General features: G+C 47.8%; 1 protein-coding gene across 1 annotated transcript; it reads left to right on the top strand.

Moving 5' to 3' along the window:
- The first annotated feature begins 636 nt into the window (after nt 1-636).
- UBE3B (ubiquitin protein ligase E3B) lies at nt 637-18794 on the top strand. The gene is made up of 26 exons (XM_010080249.1): nt 637-846; nt 939-1059; nt 1435-1494; nt 1889-1993; nt 2094-2190; nt 2701-2786; nt 3463-3545; nt 4490-4595; nt 5293-5413; nt 5820-5997; nt 6385-6554; nt 7262-7429; nt 8236-8407; nt 8940-9058; nt 9722-9836; nt 10235-10334; nt 10922-11041; nt 11366-11542; nt 11635-11745; nt 12222-12359; nt 12759-12824; nt 15007-15065; nt 16586-16768; nt 17182-17293; nt 17677-17769; nt 18266-18794. Exons 1-26 carry the CDS (start codon nt 686-688, stop codon nt 18455-18457), a joined length of 3213 nt encoding a protein of 1070 aa, XP_010078551.1. The 5' UTR covers nt 637-685; the 3' UTR covers nt 18458-18794.
- Nucleotides 18795-21557: the final 2763 nt, after the last annotated feature.

Below are 21557 nucleotides of genomic sequence, written 5' to 3'. Positions count from 1 at the left end.
GTTCAGTGGGAAACGCTCACCCTGGGTGGCTGCTGCTCAGGTCTCGCCGGTGCCCAGGGCCCTGGCGCACTTGAGCCTGGCCTTCACTTTTCTCACACGTCTGATGGCTTTTTCCCATTCTGATGTGTCAGGAGTTGTGTGCCAGCAATCACAGCTGAGTGGTGGTGCTGCTTCTTCTCTCCTGAAGCTTTTCTGATTTCAGGTTCTCATGAGGGTGTAGTGAGAGAGAAGTCTGGTGAAAAGGACCTAGGACTGTAGAGGTAAGGAGTAAATGCCCAAATCATCTCCGGGTAATGTGCTTATCTGTGCAGGAGCTGCCTGGAGCCAGTGGATGAGGATCATGTTTGTGTGTAAATGATCATCATACACTTCTTTTGAAGAAGTGAGTCCTCAGGTGCGTTAATTGTCAAGTATTTATAAAGCTGCTGTTGACTCTGCATTTTGTCTTGCTGAATGGTAATAAATTAGCTTCCAAGTGTTGTTTGTGCCCTTTTTCTCTTATCCTTGCCTATAGAATTGCTCTTAGTTATTTTACTCTTCCAGTTCTCTCCCCAATCCCGCCAGGGTGGGGCAGTGCGCAAGCAGCCTTGTGGGGCTTATTGTCAACCGGGGTTAAACCACGACACAGATCTTTGCTGCAGTGATTCTTTGTTTCCTTAAATTTACATTTTGGTAGGTTATAAAAATGTTCAGCGCGAGCCAGTCCTCTAAAGCCCAGTTCCTTGACAAAGCACGGCAGGCTCGGGAGGAGCGGAGGGAGCTGAAGGAGAGGGAGCGTGCTGCCATCCAGATCCAGGCTTTGATCAGGAGATTTCTCTGTCAGTGCCACCTGCAGAGGGAGATAAGGTGTGTGAAATTCTCCTTTCCATGCTTTGCTCTTATTTGGAGAGGTGTGCTTGAGTTTTAACTACTGATGTTCATTTTTCCTATTTTGCTAGGAGAGAAGTGGAGGATTTCTTTGGGTCAAATGAATCTGGCTCAAGTAAAAGAAGTGCTCTTTCTATCTTCAGAATTGCTAGGAAGCTGCTGTTTGTATTTAATCATAAAGAGGACAAAGAGGTAAAGCTGCTCCTTGGACACTGCTGCGCTCGTTAGCATTAAGCTCCTCTAGCTGAACTCCAACAGGAAGATTCTTTTCCTGGCTTCAGCCTACACTGTTGAGGGAGGCAGTTTAGCAGGGAGGGGTGAGAAAATCCTCCTGTTGCTGAGCACTGTGTTCAGGGAGGGAACTCTTCTGTACAGCTGTGGTGTGGACATGTAGATGCATTGTCAGGGAAGGAGCCGTTGGCACTGTCTGTAGGGAATGTGTTTGGAACACTTGTTTTGATGTGGAGGTGTCGTGCTCCCTCTGCTGAGCTGTTCCTAGCGCTTTTCCAGAATAGCACTTCCTGTAGTAAGAACTAATGCCACCTTTTTTTTTTTTTTCCCCCCCAGAGATTTGAAAAGCTGTGCCGGTGTATTCTTAATAGTATGGATGTTGAGAATGAGCCCAAGGTCAGCAGGATGGTTTCTTTTAAGTTTGGGGCTGGGAGGGTAGTTTGTTATTTTTAATTCTATGTGTGGGGATTTAGGTTGGTAATATTTGAAATTTTAGCTTTCAAAAGCTCCTGAACACTGCTGGGATTCCATGGTGAATGTTTGGACAAGTTATTTTGTTATTCCTCTGATTCTTTTACTGTATACAGCTTCTGCAGCTATAGGAGTTAAAGGACAATTTCTGTCTGTGGTGGGTGGTATGCTTTGACCTGTGAATTCTCGGGGGAGAAATAACTTCGTTCAGCAGGGCACTGTGGAGGGCATTTTGTTACAAAGCTTCGTGGTAACATGTTCTGCCAGTCGGTGTCACAAACACTAATCTCTGCTCCTGTTTGTATCCTGCCTGCCTCAGGTGTGGTACGTGTCACTGGCACTCTCCAAGGATCTCACACTGTTATGGATCAAGCAGATCAAAGACATTTTGTGGTTTTGCTGTGAGTTTCTCAAGCAGCTTAAGGTAAGAAACATTTTTGTTGTGTTTGGTCTCCCTGCATTTAATAGTTCTGTGGTTTGGCACAACGCTAATCTGGTTAATTAACGTTGGTGTTATATCACAGCCTGACATCTTACAAGACTCCAGACTGGTCAGTTTGCACCTCACAATGCTTGTCACCTTCACAGACACCTCTACCTGGAAAATCCTTCGGGGAAAAGGTTGGTGCATCCAGTTCAATACTTTAAGCCCCTGGTCTGGGATTTGCTATTGAAATCTAGTGAATGCTGTTTCTGCACCTTGTCTTCACCCTTTGCTTACCACAGAGATTCATTATTGCTTCTGTGCTTGCTCAAAGCATGGGCTGGGCAGCAAGGACTCCCGTCAGATGAAACGTGCTATTTCCCTTAGAACAGCAGCACCTACAACATTTTTTTTATAATGCTTTAAAATCCCCCACACAGGGCTTGTTCAGAGGATGACGGAATGTGTTCTTAGCTCTGGGTTTTAGTAGGAAATACACACAGAAAAGCTGGACAAGTATCAGGAGGAAAAATGATACGTACTTTAAACAAGACTTGATGTGAAATGCTGCTACAGTGGTGGGTTTGCATATGGGCAAGGATTTGTGCAAGAAGGGCTTATGAATTAACAAACTGTTTCATAGCGTGTGAGGAAGTGGAGCGGAGCCATGATGCTGTTTCAGTAACATCAGTGTTTTCACTCGGCAGGTGAAACCCTGAGGCCTGCCATGAACCACATCTGTGCAAACATCATGGGACATCTCAATCAGAAGGGATTTTATTCTGTGCTGCAGGTCAGTCTCGGCCTGATACAGTTATGTCTTCTCTTCATTCAGAACAAGCCCCAGCCCTGTGCTGTGCTCCTTGTTCTGAGGAAGCTTTTATGATCCCTGTGGTGGTGTGTTGGGGGAAGCTGGTTGCGGAGCACTGGTGCCTCTGGGCATGTTTTTCTTCAAAGCACTCGAGACCAAATACACCGTCTCCTTTTTCTCAGTACTGCTGAATCTAAATCCTATTTAATCACCTCGTAATGAGATGGACAGGAAGGACTCCTGAATATCTTTCCAAACTTTGCTGCTGCCCTTTTGTGTGGATTTGATGTGTTTACTGTTCTGTAGGGGAAAGGAACTGATGTAATTTTTCTTAATCTTTTAAATGAGAACGATATTACCAGGCAGCTGTGAGCCTTGCCTGTTAATTTTAAAACCACGAGTACAGGTCCTAGAGAAATAAGTACCACAGAGTGTCTGATTTGATTTCAGTGTCTCTGTTGTGCCATTATTAACCTGAAGCCCTTGTAGTTCTGCGCCATTACTTGCAGTAACTGGTTTTTAGGTTTCTTTGGTAGTGTTCTTTTTCTCTGCTCTGAATATAAACACAATGTCTTTCAGGAGTAGTCATAATCTTTTTCTGAGTACTGCAGGGCTTTTTGCCATGGTTTTTCTTTTTTTTTTTTTTTTTTAATTCCAGATTTTGCTAACTAATGGCTTGGCAAGATCCAGACCTTCTTTGTCCAAAGGCTCTTTAGCTGCTGTCTTCTCTCTTGCATTGCGGTAAGGCAGCCAGAGCTGCTTGGGATAATATGCAGCCAAAGTTGTTTTTATTTTATTTTTGAAGTCTTCTCATTCTGACAGTCTCTTTGTGCCATTGAGAGTATCATCCAGATGAAAAAAGCTGCATTAGGCAAATAGCTCACTTTCCTGTCATCCTTTTTCAGATCAGAATGCTCTTAAGTCAGTAATTAGTGTTAGTATGAGCCTAGACTCTGGAGGGCAGTTCCAGTTCAGAGTACAGCATCAGTCTTTCTGCTGATGCATCGGAAGGGGCTGGGGCTCTCTAGATGAGTACAGTTGTGGCTCTTCACGATGAACTGCTGATGCAGTACCTGTTACTCAATTTGCAGGGGCAAAGTTTGTCCCTGGAACAAGAGTTGGGTGCAGATTTTTCTAATCGTTCAGTCTGTTCTCTTAAAAATAAGAAAGTATGCTGTTACCCTGACCTCACCTTGCATAGACCATGTCTCTTCACTTTGGAAATCTGCAGCCACTAACGAGCGTTCTTTTAAGACCTCAGTGGTTGTGTGCCACTCCCCTTCTGTGGCTGTCACTGCTGGGGTGACGAGGTGGTGATGTTCAGTAGAGCAGTAGTGGATGTCCTTGAATATGTCACTTAACATTGTTCTAAAGAAAAAAACCCACTTAATTACTGACTTCATGGTGGCGGGGAGAAGAGGAACGTAGGAGTTGCAGTGCTCTGGGTGGTATGGATGTGCTGCATAAAAGTACGTTATGCTGTGAATGGTTTGGCTTATTTTCTTTTGAGTCATGAGCAATTTTGTGGACTTGCTATAATCCCAGGAGCGTAAGTGAATGTTCTTTTCCCAGGGATGCTTCTTGATGAGGGTAGAATCAGCGCCAGTTCTGAATGATTCAGTTAAAGACTGCGTCTTGCTTTGCTGGGTCGGGTTTCTTGCACTGAAGTATTCTTCTCTCTGTAGCCCTGTGGTTGCTGCGCAGTTTTCAGACAATCTGTTGAGGTCATTTCTGATCCACATCATGTCTGTGCCTGCTATAATGACTCATCTTGCTACTCTAACACCTGAGGTAAGTGGGTGATGTAATAGTACCAAAAATCCACTGAATATCATGTAAGGCCACTAGTTATTCCATTTTATCACCCCTTGGAAGAGAGCATTGGCATTTCTCTTTTTGCCAGTTTCACCTCTCTTGTGGCAGCGCTTGATCCTTACACCCTCCAGATACTCTGGGTTTCTAACACCACAGACATTATTAACACCAGTGGGATGATGGGCTGAACTGCCCTAAAATAAGTGAATAAATAGATAAAATAAAAATGAAGGTAAATGTGACACACAGCTTGAGTTTTTCATGTCCTTATTCTTCCGTTTGTGTAACCATAGACAGAGCCAAACCAAAATCAGTCTGTTGCATGGCAGAGGGTCTGTGATGGTCACTAGCAGGCTGTCTGCTAATCTGATTTGATTTGACTGCTCCTCTGTGTATCTCGGTGCAGACACACAAGTTTTGTGCCAAAGGGGTGTTCTGCGTTCTTGCAGACAGACAGTTGCTAAGGTCGGTCTGCAACTAGAACGTGGCCTATTCACCTGTGAGGTTTTTTGTTTCCTAGACTGGCTTCATGTCAAACATTCTCAGTGCAACAGTCTCAACTTGCTGCTTGATTTGGAAAGAAAAGACAATCCGAATTGCTGATGGCAGATCAGGTGTGGTTGTTCCGTGTGGCACTTCTCAGCCTCACTGGCAGTTAAATTCTGTCTTTCAGCGGCTGGCAGTGATAGAATCTCATGATCTTTTCCGCAAGTTCATCCTTTATTTAAGTCGTGAAGCACAATGCCGAGATGTCTGTGTGTGCCTAGAAGGGAGTCACACTCTTTGTTTGTTAGGTAAGCACCTGGAACACTTTTTTTATTTTACTCCATGGGTCAGAGCTGCCTCCAACTCATCTTTTTTTTTTTTTTTTTGTCCTTATTTAGATAGTTTCTAAATAACTGAGATATATTTTGGGATATTGCAAGCGTGGTTTAGGGCCCTTACAGATGGAGGAAGGGTCAGAGACCTGCTCTTTTATACATGCCATCATGCCTAAACTGTGACGTATTATCTCTGCTTGCTTTTCACTTGGAATCTGAGCAAGTCTTGCAGTGTAGCAGACTTGAATATAACTTCCCTGGATGGATGTCCCACTGAAATATTTAAGTTCACATTACTGTAAATGTCTGTTAGTTTGTAACCACTGTCCTGCAGCATCTGTTCTTCTCTTGAGTCTTGCTGTGCTGGTCATTCCACCAGGTAATCTCGTGTACCTGGGCTCCTTGAATGATAAAGTTCTGGAGGAGGAGACAGCTCATTTTGTGGGTGTGCTCATTCACATGCTCTCCTACTGCCAAAAGTACGTTTCACAAAAGAAATCCAACCTCACCCACTGGCATCCCGTTCTGGGCTGGTTTTCACAGACTGTGGATTATGGGTAAGTGAGGAGAACCTTGTGGTGGTAGATGATTAAGCCTCTCTCTTTATTTTTTTCCTTTTTTTTTTTTTTAATGCTGCATTGTATTTTATGTTTTGAGATGAGCAGTGTGACACTTTTGAGAATAACTTCTCAGATATTTTGGGTTATATAAGTTGCTGCATTCATATTTAGATTATTACGTGAGGAAATTAGTAGTTAGACTGGTAAACAGGGGCAGTGCTGGTACACTCGATACAGGTCCTGTATGTCAGCTCATCCTGTGAGGACCGTCTGTAGGGTGGGTGCATGCTCCATTTTGACTGTCAGCTAAATGTGTCAGGGTATCGCTGTCTGGTGTTTCATTCCAGCCTGCCTTCTAACATGTCTCTCTGACTTGTCTTTTAGATTGAACGAGTCTATGCCTCTGCTGACAAAGCAGCTGCAGCATCTCTGGGGAGTTCATATGATCCGCATCCTCTTCAGTGATGTGCTCAGCAAGAAATTGCTGGAGAATCAGGAAATAGCTCAGCTGCCAACACAGCCGGTTTCCCCTCAGAACAGCCTTCCTATGAAGAGTCAGTTCTGGAGGGTTGCTTTGCTTTTTGTGTGTGTATGTGCATGTGTGCGGACATGTGTCTTTCTCCCGGACTTGCAGAGCCTTGACTTTCCCACTTATGCTAAAAGCTTTGAGTAATTACCTGCAGCAGCTGCTGCTGCTTAGGTGGGAATATGTTCTCTGCTATTTGTAATTCCTGCTCAGAATGCCTTTGTGACCTGGGGCAAGTCTCTTACTTTGGTGCTGTGAAAATACTTGCTTATTTTAGCAGGTTTTTTTCATGGTTTCCTAAGTAGCTGAAGTGCTTACTGTATAGCTTAGTGCTTCCCAAGGGAGGATGGGAGGCCAGCTTCCCAAGTGAAAAGCAAGGTGAAGCTGGCTCGCGGATCTGTGATGCGGGGTGATTCTGCGGAAGTGTTTGAAATAAGACAGCTGTAATCTAGCTATTGTCTGTCTGCTACCCATAGCACTAGATCCATTAGTTACTGCAGTTTGGGTAGGTTTTCAAGCTCTAGAGTAGTGACCCCCGTGAAATATTCCTGTTATTGCTAGCAGCTCTGCAGTGTGCTGCCAGGAAAATCCACCAAAACCTACAGTCTGTGGAGTGACTTAGTCTGCTTAAAATCATCTTTATTGCATGGCTGCTGAGCGGCTGAGAGTAAGAGATGGTTCGGAATAGTGCTTCTGTCTCCTAAGTCAGTGTCTTCCGTGCTTTTCTGTCACCAGATCTTTTCAAGAGAGCTTTCCAGAAGTCTGCGTCTGTCCGCAACATTCTCAAGCCTGTTGGGGGCAAGCGAGTGGACTCGGCAGAAGTGCAGAAGGTGTGCAGTATCTGCGTCCTGTACCAAACCACGCTCACAACGCTGACGCAGATCCGCCTGCAAATACTCACAGGTCGGGGCACATGTCTGCTTTTCAAATCACTTAAAATGTGGAGAGAAAAAAAATAGTTTTTTCTTATTAAATCCTGTTGACTTGTTGGTAGTTTTATTACTGACAACAGTTTATTGACTGGCTGGGTGGAAGGCTTGTTCCATCCTGAATCATACGTCTGATCAATAGCATTCATCACTTCTTTATCAAGCATTAACTCTCCAGAATACAAATTGAAGCGAGTTTTCCTATAATGAAACCTTGCTTACTCCATATCAAACTTAAGACTGAGTCAGTGTTCTCCAGAAGCCTGGCAATATTAATCTTCATGTGGTGGAAGCGCTGAATGCTTTCATACATCTTAAGAACAAATTACCTGTCGCGGGAATGGATGGAGGAGATAAGCACTGTTTTGGTCTAGCGGATAGAGCAGAGGAATGAGTTCAGAGCCTTGGATGCTTTGTTTGTGGCTATAGTGGTGACCATACGTACAACCCCATTCTTTGTGTTCTCGTCTCTAAGATGGCTGTAATGGTGATTAGGTCAGAGGAATTAATTCTTTCTAAGTTGCAAAATAATTAGCGGGAAAGGGCTTTAGATGTGCACACAATTAATGCCTTGTTAAAAGCTTTTTTTTCTGCTTTTCTGGTGATTGTGCATCTGTTAATGCAGACAGGCTTGGGAGCCAAAGGTGATGTTTATATTCCTTCAAGTAAAGTGTTGTTTTGCAAAAGGATCTTTCAGCTCCAAGTCACATTTGTCTCTTTGAGCCTGTGTGGACAAGCAGGCAGAACGAGCTTTACTGAGTGTGCTTTGTATTTTTCTAGGTCTTACTTACCTGGATGATCTGTTGCCCAAATTATGGGCTTTTATCTGTGAGCTGGGACCACAAGGTGGGTTAAAACTCTTCCTGGAGTGCTTGAATAATGATACGGAGGAATCCAAGAGGCTGCTGGCCATGTTGATGCTCTTCTGTGACTGCTCCCGCCACCTTATCACGTAGGTAGCAAGCAGAGGATGCTCTCTAAATTTGTAACGTGAAGCGGTTGTGTTCCTTAAGTTTCAAGAGGAATAGTTAAGGTGTTGCTGCCTTTGCATAAAGATAACCAGGCAGAGGAAAGCAGCAAGCTTTTCAGATAGAATACTGAGAAACAAAGGACTTCAAAAGGATTTTCCCCCTCAGCCACGAGCTGCTTCAGGAATACACAGCTGGCTGAACTGCTAAGAAAATATTACAGTGCTGGCTAGGGAGGGGGAAGAAACAAAATTTTCTTGGGGATGTATGCATAGGTTCTTTTAACTATGAAATACTGGCTTTGCTTGTGTCTCAGACCTTTCATACTGTCTTCTGTTAGGATCAGATATTGATCAAAGTCAATAAATAAGGTTTAGTTGTTCATGGCTTTAGATCCTCCTGGGTGTCAGTTGTCATAGAAATAAGAGCTGCTGCTAAAGGATAACGTGCCTTTATGAAAATTTCAAAAGGGAATTAAACTGGTGCTTGTGCATTTGCATTTGTTTTCTCTGATAGGATTCTTGATGACATAGAAGTCTATGAAGAGCAGATTTCATTCAAACTGGAAGAGCTTGTTACCATCTCGGCTTTTCTGAATTCCTTTGTGTTTAAGATGATCTGGGATGGAATTGTAGGTAAGTGGGTTTAGTAGCTTGAGTTGAGGCTACTATTAGAACAACAAGTAGCATTAATTTTGGAATTCAAAGCTTCTGCTAATTATTACTTTGCACAAAAACATCCTACGTTGTGTGGCCTGAGAATATGTCCCAGGCTTTTGGTCTCCAGACACCACTATAGTGCTTGGCAAAAACACAGTGCACTTTTCTATTTCCAATAAGAATTTATGTAACAGACTTGACGGGCGTGTTGGCTTCTGCCAGAGACTGTAAGTTTAGTGTGACTGGGCCATGTGTTGGACAAGAATGTAAACCAGTGCTTTGGCAAAGCGGAGCAGGCTTGCTGGGGTCTCTAGATATCTGATGTTGGTCTACATGCGGGTATAATTTAGGTACAGCTCAATTCCGGTATTTAGGTGAGATAGTCCATTTCTCTGTGATGGCTCAGTTGGAGCTGGCTGGGATGGCTTTGATGTTGCTGCGAGGTTTTTTCATTTTGATCAAAGAAAAGACCATCTGTCTTCCGGGAGGCACAAAATCTCTCCCTTCCCTCTGCAGGCAGTGGAGGTTAGGAGAAATTCACCTGTCCTGCTAGCGTGGGGCAGAAGATCGACATGTTGCTTTTGGACACTCCTGTTACCTAGGGTGCCTGGACATTGCTGCTTTGTTCCTTTTGTTCAGAGAACGCTAGAGGGGAGACCTTGGAGCTGTTTCATTCTGTCCACGGCTGGCTCATGGTCTTGTACGAAAGAGACTGCCGCAGGCGTTTTGCTCCCGAGGATCACTGGTTACGCAAGTAAGTGTCCAGCTCAAGGCAAGGCTGGTGTGCAGCTGTGTGCTTGTCCCCCTGCACCAGCTCCCCTGGGGATGGCTGGGTTGAGATCCCTTCATTTAAATCAAGTGCCTCTCATTCTACGCGTGAGATCAAGGTCAGAACCGCTCCCTGTGTTTTCATTTGAGGATGCCCCTCCTGTTGTCCTTCCGTGGTGTAAGGATTAGCTGCTGCTTGTGATGCTTTGAAAACTAACTCAGCACCTAACAGCTTGAGTGTCTCTGGCCTTCTTAGATGTGTGCGCCTCAGCACTTAGGTCATCTTTGAAATCATTGCAGGTTTCCTCCCTCTCTTACCCCCAGCTGTTTACCACCCCTGGCCATTTCTCAGGGGTCTCTGAATCTGTGTCCTTCTTTGTAAAGGGACCTCAAACCCAGCGTGCTCTTCCAGGAGCTGGACAAGGACAAGAAGCGAGCCCAGCTGCTCCTGCAGTATATCCCGCATGTCATTCCCCACAAGAACGTGAGTGGGACGGGGCAGAGGATGGAGGCTGGAAAGCCAGGGACCTGGGTGGGCTGGGATGGAAGGGACGTGCATCTGGAGCATTTTGTGATGTGGAGCTTGTGACTGAAATGCCAGTTGAACAAAAGTCTTCTCCCTGAGTCTCCCCAGTATATTTCCTCTAAACTGTCTTGATTTCTTTCCTTGGGAGAGCTTGTTTGTGTGGGCAGCTGCGTAGAGTCATCCCGCAGCACATGACCTGGCTTTGGAGAAAGCCTTTGTGCAGAAAGCACAGTGCCTTTTTGCAGGCAGCAAATCTGCAAATTTGATGACAGATTTTTATGTAGTGATAGGAAAGGTGCTTTTGTTTTCAGTACTGTCAGTACCCTGTCCCTCCCAAAGCAGAACCTCAAGGATTTCTCTGCTGCACTGGGGAACAAGGAGCCAAATCCCACTCTTTCTAGGTGACAGTGGCATTGTTTGGCCTCGCTGGGAACAGGACAACCGAGAGCTAGTTCTGGGCATGCGTTGGGAGCATTTGAAAGTCCTGCTGCACTGGAGAATAAGGATCCTTGGGGGTGAAGACTTACGTTTGTTTTCTTTTTAAGAGGGTGCTGCTTTTCCGAAATATGGTTACAAAGGAGAAGGAGAAGCTTGGGCTTGTAGAAACCAGCTCCGCATCACCTCACGTCACACACATCACTATCCGCCGCTCTCGTATGCTGGAGGTGGGTGACTTGGCTTGCAGAAGTCAACCAATAAGCCAGTAACTTGGCCTGACAAGAATATGGGGTGTGAATATGTCTTTATCTGTGTGTGCTGAGGGACCCAGTGGCAGTTCTGTCTGCTTGATGTGACAGGAAAATGCTGGACCTTGGTTTGGTTCAGGCTGCTATGAACTTGGAGTTTTGACTAGGAAAAATGCAGGTCTCTTTGGACACAGAATTCAGTGACAAATGCAGATTTCTGTGGTGTATCTGTCTCCGGTCTCTGCTGCCTGTCTGTGGGTGTTTCACGTGTCTTCCCGTGTGGTTGTCCTCTGGTCTGTGCAGGACGGATACGAGCAGCTACGGCAGCTTTCCCAGAACGCCATGAAGGGAGTGATCAGAGTGAAGTTTGTGAATGACCTGGGTGTCGATGAAGCTGGTATTGATCAAGATGGTGTCTTCAAAGAGTTTCTGGAAGAGATAATAAAGAAGGTGTTTGACCCCGCGCTCAACTTGTTCAAGGTATGACGCAGGGCTGCCGCTGCTGGCCGTGCTGACTCGTTGCAGAGAGAAACGGGCTGGCTCACTGTGCTGTTACCTCTGTTTGTGTGCAGACAACCAGCGGTGATGAGAGGCTGTATCCTTCCCCAACATCCTACATTCACGAGAACTACCTCCAGCTCTTTGAGTTTGTGGGGAAGATGCTTGGGAAGGCTGTCTATGAGGTGAGCTAAAAGTACCGTGCGGGGCTATTACCACTGTTGGTATAGCACTTCTTCAGGCATGTATTAAAAATAATTTTGGAGGTAAAACCTGGGACATGCTTTGGTTATTCTTCTTGGTGCTGGGGACACTAGCTGGAATAGTCTGTTATTTTGGTGGTACACCTTACAAGCATCCATTTGTTGATACCTTACTTGAGGGACATGTGGCTAAAAGGAGGATGGGATGACAGAATGACCCTCTCCATGTCAGGTAATTCTTTCAAGGGAAACATGGAGTTCCCCTGTTGCCTTTTTGCACCTGCTCCTCTAATTAATGGATTTTAAGAGGATGTGGTTTTCTTAGCTGGTTTCAGTGTCTTGCATCTTTGCGCTTGTTCCACAACACATGATCTGCCTGCAGGCCTTACAGGTGACCAAAACATTGCACATAACAGGTATGTGACGGGACCTTCTCTGTGCATTCTTGTTGTCTGTAGGGAATAGTTGTGGATGTACCATTTGCTTCCTTCTTCTTGAGTCAGCTACTGGGGCACCACCACAGTGTCTTCTACAGCTCCGTAGATGAACTTCCCTCCTTGGACTCTGAGTTCTATAAAAATCTCACTTCAATTAAGGTTTGAGCATTACTTTTCCTGTTTTTCAACTCCGTTATTGCTGGCTAGTGCTAGAAATACAGAACTGCAAGTGCCTTTGGGGTACTGGTCATCTTTAAAAACACCCTGGAAGTAATTGGAGATTCTGAGTGGGTTGGCAGGTAGCTGTCCTGTGTTTTTACTGGGGCAAGCGGGGATGAGAAAGGAGTCTGAAGGTGTAAACCTGAAACTGGCAGTTGGCAAAACCCAAGTTTTAGCCTCAGCTCTTGTGCAGTCTCCCCATAACCTAGAGCAACTCATGTATTTGTTACACTGGGGTGCCTCTTGCCTGCTGGGAATCCCTTGGAGGGTAAGACAAATGCCGAGCTGCTTTTCCTGCTGCTGAACACTGACTTTCCTTCCCTCTCTCTGTTCCTCTAGCGTTATGATGGTGATATCAGTGACTTGGGCTTAACACTCTCCTACGATGAAGATGTGATGGGTCAGGTAGGTGTTTGACTCTGTTGGGCCTTATCTCGGCTTTGTTCCAAACACCCTCCTCCTGCGAGGTGGTGACGAGCAGAGTTCTGGGCACTGACAGAGGCAGAGTCCACAGCCCTGGCTCAGGCAATCCCTGTTTCTCCTGGTTAGATCCTAGCCGTTCCACAAAGGAGCTTCTCCCTCACCTGTCAGGCTGATGCTACTGGGAATAGCCTTTGAAGCGCTGAAAGGAACCCTGAGGATCGTTTCCTGCTGCTGTGGGAAAGCCTGTGGTGCCAGAAGTGGCAGATTTTGAATATGAGCAGTTGGCAGCAGAACTAGGTTTGACTCCTGAGCAGAAGGGTCTTAGCTTTTATTAGTGTCCTTAGAGCAGAGAAATATACCTGCAGCCCGACTTGCCAGCAGAAGACAGCTGTTATTCTCTGCTGAGCGTTCTGAGAGCTGGTCGTGAGCATCTAAAAGTGAGGCAGTCTGTCCGAGCTCCTGCTGCACAGAGTGCTTTTTACGCTGGTACTTGTGTTTCTGAGTGTGTCAGGTGGATGCTCCTTGTGGTCCATCTGAACAAGAATCCTGAGGGGACTGATGAGTAAATGACCTTGTGTTTGATTGTGGTTAGGCCTTAGCTCTACTCTCCTTTTAAAAAAAAAAAAAAAAAAAGCTGAAAGGCTGGCTTAGTTTCAGAGGTTCTCTGAACTCAGCCATAGGATTCTGTGGTTTCATTCAGTATTTAGCTGTGAGCAGAGAACAGCTTTTTCCACAAAAAGAGATTGCCCTCTGACCCTTAGATTTTTCTGCTGCCAGTTTTTTTTTTTTTTTTCTGGTTGAAAAACATAGTTATGTGCTGAAGGTTCATGGTTGAACTTGTGCCTTGGGTTCTGTGATGCTGTGTGTGCTTAGCTGGAAAATATGGAGAGATGAGATAAAAAATGCCTGTGCTGTTGTTGCTGCAAATTCCGTGGGGAGACCCTGGGAAGCGCTGAGCCTGAGCACTGTTAGCAGCATAGATCCAGTGGCACAGAGCTCGGAGACCACCGAGTCACGGAGTGTTTATCTGGGGCAGCTTGTCCTTGAGGGCTCTGTGTGCTGCTGTGTCTTATTCCTGAGCTGGCTGGTTTGGACCTGGCTTGCACAGGTCTGATGGCAGCAGTAACGGTGAAAATGCACCTGCAGAGCTGCGAGGGTGAATGGGAAGACAGCTGAGTACTGATGCAGCCCTGCTCCGCACAGGTGAGACGCTGTGTCCGCTGCACAGTGCGCTGAACACCCTGCTGCTGCCTCAGGGTTGCTGAGGTTTCAGCTTTAAGTTTATTTCCACCTTAAAAATAAAGGTAGGAAACAACATATGAGAGCCCAGCAGTCAGACAATGAAGGCTGTAGCACTCAAAACTTCAAAATAAACAAGGGGTCTCCTGTTTGCCTTGTGCTGAAGCAGACGGGTGGGGTATCCCTGGGGTTCCTGAATGAACCTGTGTCCCCCCACGCAAGGGGCACGGGGGAGCTGAGCTCATTCCCTGCACTGGGCTCCCTTCTGACCTTGGAAGTCACCTGGAACTGAAGCACAGAGGCCACTGTGGCATGTGAGATGTGAGGAATGACTTTCTGTCTCTTGGTGCAAAGATGAGTCATGACTCTGCCGTAGCTAGCACCCAGAGGGTCTCTGCGGCTGTCTCTGGCCGGGCAGGAAGGGGACACTTCCCAGCTGTCTCACTTTCTGAGCCCTCTCCGCTTCGTGCCTTGGGTGCCCAGCTCGAAGGACAGTGTCCTCCAGGGAGCTCTGTCACTCGAGTGGCCCCAGATGAGACCTGCGGAGCAGACAGCTTTGGATTGTGCTGTTAGACTGAGCTATGTGAAGGCTCTGAGCTTGTTCAGCCTCTGGATTCTGGGATTGTGACAGTCCCCCGGGGCTCTTTTTTGGTTCAGCGGTGATGGAGCAGCCGAGAGAGGAGGCTCCCCCGAAGAAGGGCTGGCTCCGCTGGTGGGAGAGTCGGCGTTCCCTGCTGCTCAATTGCTATGGTAATAGTTCAGTGAAACTGGTTCAAGGCAGAAGCAGGATTATTACTTAAATTTTAAATCCTACTGTTTTATTGTAAAAAATAAATGTTTTATGGGGAGGTAACAGCTTAGCGTGGCATTTCTTTCCATCGTGGTTCCAGGCAGTAATTAGCAATACAATCATTTCTTCCCTCAGCTTGTTTGCCATGAACTTGTTCCTGGAGGGAAGACCATTCCCGTTACCAATGAAAATAAGTAAGTACAGCAATTAGATTTTTTTTAAGGTCACCACTGCAAAATACTTTATTCTAGTTCCTTGGGCTTGCATCTGGAATGAATTGAGATAGATTGGAGTAGAAGGAGCACATAAATATCTTAATAGAATTTACTGGTTACAGTTCATCGGCAGAAATTGTATTAAATTTGATTTGCAAAATAAAAATTGACAATTTACTTCTTAAAACAGCGCTTCTGAGGTCAAAGGCACACAGTCTGTGAGATTCTGCAGGATTTAATGACGGTGATAGATACAGACAGATGGATTCAAAGCAATTCAGGCACACAGTCGTGAACATAGAGGGCACAGATGCTCAAAGACACCTTGGAGCAGACAGATCTTCTCAGAATGATAACATGTGGCAGTTGTATAAAGCACTGTTCTTCAGAAGAGACAGTGGTGAATTCAAATGTAGTCGACAGTCGTACTTTAGACACAGGAAATCAGAGGAGACACCGAGCCCTGTAGCTATTTTCACAGATAACCGGCTTTTAGATAGTTATCGTAAATGTCAACTCCAGAGCCTGAAAACCAAACCCACCTTTTTGTTCCCTTCAGTTTTTTTTCCCTTCTCTATACCCTTCAGTGATCATAAAAGCAGGATAAAATATCTATTAAGCAGATGTGTGTTTGAACTGGTAATCTGGGGGTTGTTCTTTTTAATGGCAAGTGAAAGCTGGATCCTACCTGAGGATTTGCCTTTGTTAGTCGTGCTTTGCAATCTGATGTTCCCAGTCTTTTCCCCTCTCCAGCTCTGACCAGGGAGTTTGCATTTGAAAGGATTTTTCTCTGTCTTGTCAGAAGTCAGCTGAGGGAGAAAGCTGAAAGTCCTCTGTGTTGCTCTACTCGCTTACAGCAGCAACTTTGAAGCTTTTGTGTGGTTGTGCACACAAACTGGTAGCTGGGAGGGAGCAGGAGAAGCGGTTTAAGTGGAAGCAATGTAGAAACCAGTTCTGTTAGTGGCAAAGCGAGGTTACCTGCCTGAAAACCAGTCACTGCCATCGTGGTGGTGGCTCCTGGGTTGAAGGTGGAAATCTCTTAAGTGTTTTTTGGTGTGTTGATTCTCCAGCCACGGGTTTTGGTGCAGGCAGCATCAGAGCCCAGACAGTTGGGTTCCTGAAGCCTGGAGAGTGCCAGTCACTGGGGATGTGATCCTTTGAAGAGGAGCTGGACGCATGCTCCCCTCTGTGAGCTGCTGTCTGGCCAGGGTTGATCGAGTGATTATTAGAGCCAGCTAGTCCCTGGGTTGGGAAGGAGCTCTAAGAAATGAGCAGACAGTCTGAGATGTGGGGAAGGGAGGCAAAGTCTGGGCAGACCAACAGCTCTTTCCGCTTAAATAAAGAGCGGGGCTCTGGAGGGGAAAGTATAACGCGTGTCCAGGCGGTGCTAGTCCCTTTTTGGCTGGAGAGAGAGGTCAGCAGCCTTGTTCCTGCACCGGCGAGGTGGGTGTCCCTTGCTGCTCCAGCTCACTCACTGCCACCTTCCCTGTCCCACGCAGGATCAGCTACATCCATCTCATGGCTCACTTCCGCATGCACACACAGATCAAGAGCCAGACAGCAGCGCTCATCAGTGGATTCAGGTCGATCATTAAGCCTGAATGGATCCGTATGTTTTCTGCACCAGAGCTGCAGCGCCTGATCTCCGGTGATAATGCTGAGATTGACCTCGAGGACTTAAAGTAAGTGAGCAGCTTGCTCTGCGGGTCTCCTCGCCCAGCAAACCAAGCTGTTTGGTTAACAGACCTATTGGGAGGTTTGTGGGAGACTCTTTCACAACTTTCTGCTCCTCCTAATTATAATTTGAGGAGTGAACAGAAGTGAACAGAGCTGAAGAACATGTTCCTTAAAGTTAATTTGGACAAAATACTAATGAACAGGGACGGTCTCTTCCTCCGCTGGCTACTGAGAGCAGAATTTCTGCCCTTCCCTTTTCTCTGATCAAGTGCCCAGTGAGCACTGGTGGGGGCTCAGTGCTGGCAGTGGCTGTGGTAGCAGCGAACCCTGACCCGTGGCAGGTATTGATCCTTCCACAGCCGGCAGCTGTGACCCTCCTGCTGCAGTGGGACACAAGTTGCAACCTTTCTCTCCCCAGGAAACACACGGTGTACTATGGGGGCTTCCACGGGAGTCACCGCGTCATCATCTGGCTGTGGGACATCCTGGCTAATGACTTCAGCCCCGAGGAGAGAGCCATGTTTCTCAAGGTAAGCACACCTCTTTCAGCCAAACCTGCGGTTTGGGGTGGTTGGGCCGGCGCTGCTCTCCTCCAGTTAGCTGGGTGCCTTCTGCGCTGATAGAAGGAGTAATCAGAATGCTTGATGCCTTAAAATCCGCACCCTGCGCCTCAGCTGAGGAGCAGCCCTGGAAGCAGAGCTCCCATAAATGCTCTTGTGTCACCAGGGACGGTCTTGCCCAGGTGGCAGTTGTCAAAGGCCAGCAGAGCTGCGCACTGCAGCTCAGCACTGTCCTACGGGGGGGCTCAGATGCCAGTCCAAGCAGCTGTGTGCTGTGACCGTGTTAGCCGCATGTCTGTTACAGCCGGGCTGCTCTCACTGCTGCTGCCTTTCACTGTCCATCACTTTTTCAGTTTGTTACCAGCTGCTCCAGGCCACCGCTTTTGGGCTTTACCTACCTCAAGCCTCCGTTTTCCATCCGCTGCGTGGAAGTCTCTGATGATCAGGTAGGCACCCTGCTTGCTCATGCCTTAGGTGTTCCCTGACAGGCTTCTGGCCGGTCTCCTTCCCTCCCCACCTTCTTCATCTCTGACCAGGAAACTCTTAAAGCATAAAATATATTCTCTGTAGGGCAAGATGGAAATATCCTTACCCTAACAGGATGCACATGGCTGCACCCACCCCTTCCCACACACAGCAGCACTGGGGCTCTTTTTGTCTGTCTCCAGGGTTGTGGTTCTCCTCGGGACCTCCCTGTGTCCCGTGCCTCTTGCCCTGTGTCCCCATGCACCCCGCAGAGGGTCCCTGTGTGTGTAACAGCAGTTGCAGTTACAGGAGGAGCTCCTTTCTGGCTGTTGGGGGGGGCCAGGGCTTTGAGGTTTGCCTCTCACTGTTCCCAGCAGGCGGGTTTTGTGTTCACCCCTCTGCCCTGTGCACAGGCACGCTGCCTGGAAGGAGCACGGCAGAGGAGCGCAGGGGTGATGCATTTCTGCCCTGTTCCAGGACACCGGTGACACGCTGGGCAGCGTGCTACGGGGCTTCTTCACAATCCGCAAGAAAGAACCAGGTGGGCGGCTCCCAACCTCCTCTACATGTTTCAACCTCCTCAAGCTTCCCAACTACAGCAAGAAGAGCATCCTGCGGGAGAAGCTGCGCTACGCCATCAGCATGAACACCGGCTTCGAGCTGTCCTAGTTGCCATGGCCCTGGACTCTGTAACGGGGGCTCTCGGAGCTGCTGACTGCTGCTGGGGGTGGAGGCCTTCATGCACAGAGGGTGGTTCGGCTCCGCAGGAGCTGACTGCTCGCCCGAGGGCTGGAGAAATGCAGCTGATTAAATAGAGGTTTACAGGGAAGAGCTGCTGGGCTAGACGAGGCTGGATCTTCTTGGGCACTTCTCCAGCATGAAGGAGGTGATGGGCCTGACCCAATACACTTCACTTGACACCCACGTAAATCGTCCTTAAAAGCAAACCCCAGGGGAGCATAAAAGGAGCATTAAAAGTGCCAGTCAGATTAGTGACCATAACACCCCCCGGCAGGCTCTGCAGTCTGGGCAGCTGCTGCTGGGGGAGTGCTGCTTTTTCCTTTCCCAGGAGATGGTCCAGTTTCTTACTGGATGGAAGTCAGTCTGTGGGAAGCTGCACAAAGGCAGAAACGTGACGGAGCCCCCAAGGAGACGAGCGTGAGGCTGCAGCGTTGGATGTGCCACGAATGGGCAGTTTACTCAGGATGGGTACTGCACGGGGGCTTCTGGTGCCCTTGCTCTGTGCCAGGCTCTTGCGTTTGTCTGGGAGAATGAACCACTTGCCTGGACTGGAGAAGCAGCAGGTTAAACACAAGCAGATGGACCCCGCCATTCTCAGGAAGGTTTTGGAGGGCTGTGGGTTAAGAGCTCAAGCAGCAGGCATGGGGTCAGCGTGCTGAGCCAGCTGCGCCTCTGCCAAGCTCTTGCCAGAGCCTGTGCTTTGGTCGGAAAGGGTTGTTGTCTGAATTTGCTCAGGAGCAGAAAAGGTTTAAGGTAGTTTCCAGAGGACAGGAGCTGGCACACAGCTCAGGCAGCCCTCGCTCCCCAGCACAGTGCCCAAGTGGGGCAGGTGTCCCCTGTGCTCTCTGGAAGGGAAATGTTGAGCTGCCGAGAGCCCTCTGGAAGCTGGAAAAATTCCTCTCACTCGGACAGAAGCTTCACTTTGTTTGCAGGCTCTTTTGTTTGGGAGATGTGCTGTTTCGAACCAGGGCTTGGCCTCTGTACGACAGCCACATTTGCTTTGTTGCCAAACTATTTATTTTGGTCGCTTTGGCTCTTCCTGGCCTTATTTGTAAGGGTTGATGTTCGCCTGTAGCAGGCAGCTCTTTGGGGCTGTTGTGACAGGCAGGGTGTGAGGGGGGGTGTGTACGTTGGGAAGGTGCGACCCTTCCTGCCATTTCTACTGAAATCCAGAGCCGGTTGGTCAAGTGTCTCTGCAGCTTCCCCACCTCGGTCCCTCGTGCTGCTGCAGGTCCTGCCTTGGCCCAGGCTGGGGGAGACGAGAGGTCACCACCTCCTGGGCTGCTCTGCCCCTGCAGGGTTTCTGGCACAAAGGAAAATCATGTTCAGGACAGGATTACAAACCAGTCACCTTCTCTCCTTCCCCTCTTGCTGCTCACTCATAAAACAAGCTCCCACAGAGGCTGCTGGAGCCTCGCTGCGCGGGACAGCTCGCAGCAGCTCCGGTGTGAGGCTGCCGTGCCCTGTCTCATCCTCTGGCTCGTGTGGGTCCATCCCACGGGGATTCGCATCCCAGGCGTGCTCAGCATCGCGCGGGGCTCTTTGGAAGACCCCCTTAACCAGGATGTGTTGCACATTTCAAACAGACCAGAAGATACTTGGCACTGGTCAGCTGAGAGTATAGCAATGGCCTTTGCTTCATCTTCTCTCCTGTCTTGCTTCAGCTGGTTTTCAGAGCAGTAACCCTTTTTGGTTTTTTTTTTTAGAACCAATGCCTGGAAATGCATCTGGAAAGCAACACCAGGATCCTTTTTCTGTGTGAGCTCAGTGATACCAAACAGGAGTGATCAGAAGTGTTAGTGAGGACAGGAGTGTCTGCATTCAGAGGATTCAAGATACTGGACTGAGTCCAGAGAAATTAAAGATGATACTAAATTTCTTTTTTTTTCCCTTACATAGAGCATCTCAGCATTAACCAGTTCTTGACTGTGCAGTTGAGGTTTAGGCACTGACTTGTACCAATCATAGTTTAAAATAGCACACAAGATTCTTTTTTTTTTTTTTTTTTCTTCTAGGGAAATGCAGCGTCTAAATAGAGCACAATGATTGTTCAATCAAGTGAGTAGTTGAACACAGTGAAATAAAATCTTTGCTCTCCTTTTTTCCTTCATTCGTCAGTAGTACAATCCCTAGAAGAGAACTTAATGCAGACTTAGCTAGGTCCCCCAAACCTGGAAATATTGCACGACGAGACACTACATCTGAGTTTGTAGCTAGCGCATAAACCGTGATTGTCTGGTGAATGCCCCGGTGGCTGTGTGTTTCTCTGGGTAGCTGATTTCTGTGTGGCCGGGAGGCTTTCCTATGTTTTGCCTGAGCAGAAGGCTGCAGACGTGTACCGGTCCCTGCCCGCACTGCTGGATTCTGCGCCGGCATTCTTCGTAGGGCAGGGCTGGCTTTGCCACGGGAGATTGATGACTGTTTTTTCTATGGAAGACTTGCTGCTGTGGAGACCTTGGTTACAACCCTTGTATCAGAAATGCAGGGAAGAGAAAAATAAACCTGGTGTAAGATCATTGGCTGCGTCCTTTTCCTTTCCCTAGGGGCAGGGACGCCGCTGGGTGTAAGGCTCCTGCTCAGAGCACGTGGCAAAAGCAGGATTTGTTCTTGTGTCTTGGAATGTGCTGGAGAACTGCTCCTTGGTCCTGCAGGGTGCTGTGACTGCAGTCCTTGGTCCCTTCACGAGAGTCTCGGTGCTCCTTGGATGCAGGGGTGGTGAGCCTGGCCCGGGGCTGCTGCTGGGGTTGGCAGTGCTCTGTGCACTGGGGGGCTGGGGGCACTGGTGGAGAGGGAACCGGACTGGAAAACCAACCGCGATCCCCCGGCGCAGGAGAGCGGGGCCGCGCCGCGCGTGTTCTGTGCTCCGTGCAGGTGCCCCGTCGAGCGCGTGCTCTTTCCCAGCAGCTCTGCTGTGGGCAGAAGCTGGAGGTTGGTGGCACAGTTGGGTGTCCTCAGCCCACTGGGAATGCTGGAGCTGGGCTTGGACCACTGGTGAGGCCAGATTGGGATCTGTGCACCAAGGGGTCTG

The sequence above is a fragment of the Pterocles gutturalis genome, unplaced genomic scaffold (genome assembly GCF_000699245.1).
Source record: "Pterocles gutturalis isolate BGI_N339 unplaced genomic scaffold, ASM69924v1 scaffold7644, whole genome shotgun sequence".
NCBI classification, from domain to species: Eukaryota; Metazoa; Chordata; class Aves; order Pterocliformes; family Pteroclidae; genus Pterocles; species Pterocles gutturalis.
Note: the sequence above shows the minus strand (reverse complement) of the source record. Positions and strands in the feature narration are given on the sequence as shown.

Excerpts from the sequence above, each read along its gene's own strand:
- UBE3B (XM_010080249.1), top strand. The coding sequence starts at position 686 with ATGTTCAGCGCGAGCCAGTCCTCTAAAGCCCAGTTCCTTGACAAAGCA. Across the intron at positions 5,998-6,384 it reads TCACAGACTGTGGATTATGG|ATTGAACGAGTCTATGCCTC; the intron begins GTAAGTGAGGAG and ends CTTGTCTTTTAG. Across the intron at positions 17,294-17,676 it reads AGAGAGCCATGTTTCTCAAG|TTTGTTACCAGCTGCTCCAG; the intron begins GTAAGCACACCT and ends TCACTTTTTCAG.